The 3,973-nt window shown below is 38.8% G+C and overlaps 1 protein-coding gene across 1 annotated transcript; it reads right to left on the bottom strand.

The window, feature by feature from the left end:
- Nucleotides 1-2,090: 2,090 nt before the first annotated feature.
- On the bottom strand, nucleotides 2,091-3,126 carry LOC125029250 (shematrin-like protein 1). The gene is made up of 2 exons (XM_047619143.1): nucleotides 3,114-3,126; nucleotides 2,091-2,996 (listed from the first exon to the last, which is right to left on the bottom strand). Exons 1-2 carry the CDS (start codon nucleotides 3,123-3,125, stop codon nucleotides 2,361-2,363), a joined length of 648 nt encoding a protein of 215 aa, XP_047475099.1. The 5' UTR covers nucleotide 3,126; the 3' UTR covers nucleotides 2,091-2,360.
- Between the last annotated feature and the right edge of the window lie 847 nt (nucleotides 3,127-3,973).

Here is a 3,973-nt window from a genome sequence, read left to right as displayed (position 1 = left end):
TTGAGATGGATGGAGAGAGAGAGTTCAGGTGCGTCAGGCAATCCGAGAACCGGGCATGGTCATGAGGCCAGAGAGCAAAGACGTCGTCGACACACCTCAGCAGGGAGCCTCATCTGAAGGAAAGCGAAGACGTCATCAAGCATGACCTTAGTGAACAGGAAGTCGACATCCAAGCTCATTATGATCACCGGCGAGACGCCACGAACACGGGAGATGAAGTCCTAAGAGTGGCGTGGTGAGCAGGGGAGAAGGTGCCAAGAAGGGGAGTGAGAGACTTCGCCAGCCCGACCGCAAGAGGGTGCGTCACAGATCCCCGGGAGGAGACGATGGGGCGCAGAGGCACGGCTTGCTTATGGGTTTTAGGAAGCCCATAGAAATGCTGGAGTCGAGGGTTGATGACCTTGAACCTCTGTTAGAGATTCGCTTCCGGAAAACAGGCTGCCATCTCCTTCAGGCGATGGTGGAAAGTAGCAACAATGAAATGCGTTCACAGGGGTCGCTGGTCAGGGATACATAGGTAGAAGTGTCATCCAACAGGTCCCGGGCCTTCTGCAGGTAGGAGGCACGGTCGAGGACCACCACCGAGATGCCATTGTCAGAAGGCAAAATGGTGACATCCTCCCTGCGCAGGCTTTGAAGAGCCTCACGGTAACGCCTTGGAATGGAATATTTAGAATGGAGGAGAGATTCGAGGGCCGGGATGAAAACATATATATGTCAATGCTTTTCTCTCTTTTGATAAATCATATAGTAGTTCACTAAGCAAATAAGGTCTTTTATCTAATCTGCTTGTTAGATATCATGAGCTAACCTTTTTTGTTGTTTTCTTATATCCTTTGGGGAATAGATTGCTTCAGGGGAAACAGTAAACTCTGTATTCTATTCAATATATATTTTCAATATATATATAAACTCAAAACTCAAACAAAACTCATTATTGCACATTTGTATATGTGTATATATGTATACATATTTATATATATATATATATATATATATATATATTATATGTATTTTTTATATATATATGTATATATTATACATATATATAAAGAAGACCGCTGTAGTGTAGCCACTATAGTCCAGCCCGGCGTCATATTTCCCGAGATAGTTCGGATCGGGATGCTGTAGTCCAGGGTAATACAACCCAGGGCATGCAGGAATTTGCGCTATATATATGTGTGCGTGTGTGTGTGTGTGTGTGTGTGTGTGTGTACATATATATTGAGTCATTTGATCATATCAGGTCACTTCATTCATACAATCACTAAGTGTTGTCCTCACAATTTTCTAAATAACACATATACACGCATACTTACAATGAGTAACAGTGGAGTTCGGAGCTAAGCTAAGCGGCTGACCATATAACGGTTACCATAGACCATGGCTTTGTTCAAGTTCGAAGCAGGGAAACGTGTCGTCCAGGTAAACCAAATGGTTCGCTGACGCACACAAGAACGCACGGACTCTCACACTTCGCACAAACCCTGTACAATATATATGTGTGTGTGTGTGTGGAGGAAAAAGGACACACACACACGTTTATATGTAAATATACACAGATATTTGTAATAGGCCTATATGTCAATATTCATTCATTCATGCATACACATATCTACAAATACACGGATGCGCAGAGGCTGGTATGACTGAGACAGGGTATTGAAGAGTCTCGTTCAATCTTCATAAAATAAAAAGTAAGAGATGACCAGTCTTCAATGACTTCATGAGAATGGCTCCGACATTACTTCTGCATATGCTGTAAAGTCAGCATAGTTGAAGCTAACAGAGGAATATTATTGATTTGATTTCTTTTAAACAGTTTGTACGGGGATAGAATGCATATGTATTTAGGCATTCTTGCTTCCATTTAGATTCCTTGGACTCAATAAAACTGTCTTAGTATTGTTCTCAATATTACGTAGGATATAACATATTAATCGGTTTTCTTACACTAATAAGTGAACACGAGCAGGTCCATATGCATTAAGATTTTATTTTTATCTAATATTTTTTCAAGTTTTCGTTCATTTGTTTCAGCGTTAAAGCCATTTTCTTATGGGTTCGCTACTGGGTTGTTAATTTCTGTATTTGATATTTATATAGCTATTTATTTATCATCTTTATACATGAATTATAACTCGGAGAATACACTGACTAGTGTCTTCATGGTTCACTCTATGTGTATGCGCGTATGTGTGCTTGGCGTGTGAACAAGTTCATTTGCACACACACACGGGCTCGCAATTCTCGACAGATTTTGAATATCTCATGCAAATAAATGTAAACAAAAAGTGTATCGACTCTTATGTATCTTATTAAACTTTACAACATGCTACACCTTTTCATGAGTAATGAAACTAGTATAAAGCGTAATGTGTGGGTACAAATCCATGGCTCTGCTGGTACGAATAGCCGTATCCTGGATGGCTGACGGAGCTGGTGTAGCCGTAGACCGATCCTGTGTGACCAAAGCTTGGATCAGCGTCACGCTTGTGGAGCACGTGGTTGTAGGATCGAGTGAAAGAGAGACCGCCGTATGGGTGGTAAGCTACGGCTGGACCGTATCCATAGGAATGACCAATACCATAGCCGATCCTTCCACCATGTCCATAACCATATGCTGGTAGGCCGAAACCAGGTTCAGCTTCTCGTTTGTGAAGATTATGGTTGAAGCTGTGGACAAAAGAACGACCGCCATATGGATGGTGAGCTATGGCTGGTGCGTATCCATAGGATTGACCGTATCCATAATTATATGCTGGATGGCTGTAACCAGGTTCAGCTTCTCGCTTGTGGAGGTTGTGGCTGAAGCTGTGTACAAAGGAGCGACCGCCATATGGGTGATGAGCTATGGCTGCGTGCCCATACCCGACGCCATACTGCCGACCACTAACAACGCCATGGGGAAGGGGAAAGCCGACGCCATGACCATAAGAAGGCTCAGCCTCGCGCTTTTGCTCTGCTGCTACGGAGGCAACCAACAATACAGCGATCTACAGATAGAGGTACAGATTTAAGATTATCTAAACAAGTTAACCTTTCCATTCACAAAGGCTACCTTTATGTCACTATCCTAATACTTCCGTTAAAGAACGAAAAGGATTCCTTACCAAAACCTTCATAGTGGATACTGCAGAGAACTGTATGTGAAGACAGTCAAGTACGCGTTATATAGAGCGATATGTCGAGCCACGCCCCACACTTGATTTCGACCTTCGGTAGCTTTTTCATGCCAGATTAACCACATATGTAGTTTTATGTAAAAGTGTATGAACCAGGAAACAGATCTTCATATATATATTGCATCGTGATAAAAAAAAAAAAAAAAAAAAAAAAAAATCTGAATAAATTTACTGTTTATAGGCATGTGTATACTGTATATGTGATTACCTGGTTCTTTCATAAATCAGTGGATGGTTTATAGATTTTAAATCTGCACAAAGCAGAATAAAATGTACTTCAAGTATTGGTCTTTTTGAATTCGGAAGTAGATTTCCATGTAAATAAATATATTTGTACATTTAAATACATTCATTTTTGTATGAATATATATATTTGTATAATATATACACATACATGTATAAGCATACATCTATATGCATATATATATATATATATATATATACATATATATAGATATATATTTATATATATATATACATGTGTGTGTAAGTATATATTTACTTACATATATATTTGTGTGTATTTATAATATATATTCACATATATTTGTACAATTTTTATTTTGTATCCATCAATACAAATACATATATAATAATCTACCTGTATGTGTGGATGAAAAGTTATACATGTGCATGTACTTATTGACAGATGTATAATATACAATGTATGCATATACATATATATAAAACAGTATATCCATACATATGTGTGTGAGTGTATGCATATGTATGTATATATAGATTTGTATTTCTTTATGTATATGTATCTACATATAAAATATATATAT

The sequence above is a fragment of the Penaeus chinensis genome, chromosome 9 (genome assembly GCF_019202785.1).
Source record: "Penaeus chinensis breed Huanghai No. 1 chromosome 9, ASM1920278v2, whole genome shotgun sequence".
In the NCBI taxonomy this organism is placed as follows: domain Eukaryota; kingdom Metazoa; phylum Arthropoda; class Malacostraca; order Decapoda; family Penaeidae; genus Penaeus; species Penaeus chinensis.
Note: the sequence above shows the minus strand (reverse complement) of the source record. Positions and strands in the feature narration are given on the sequence as shown.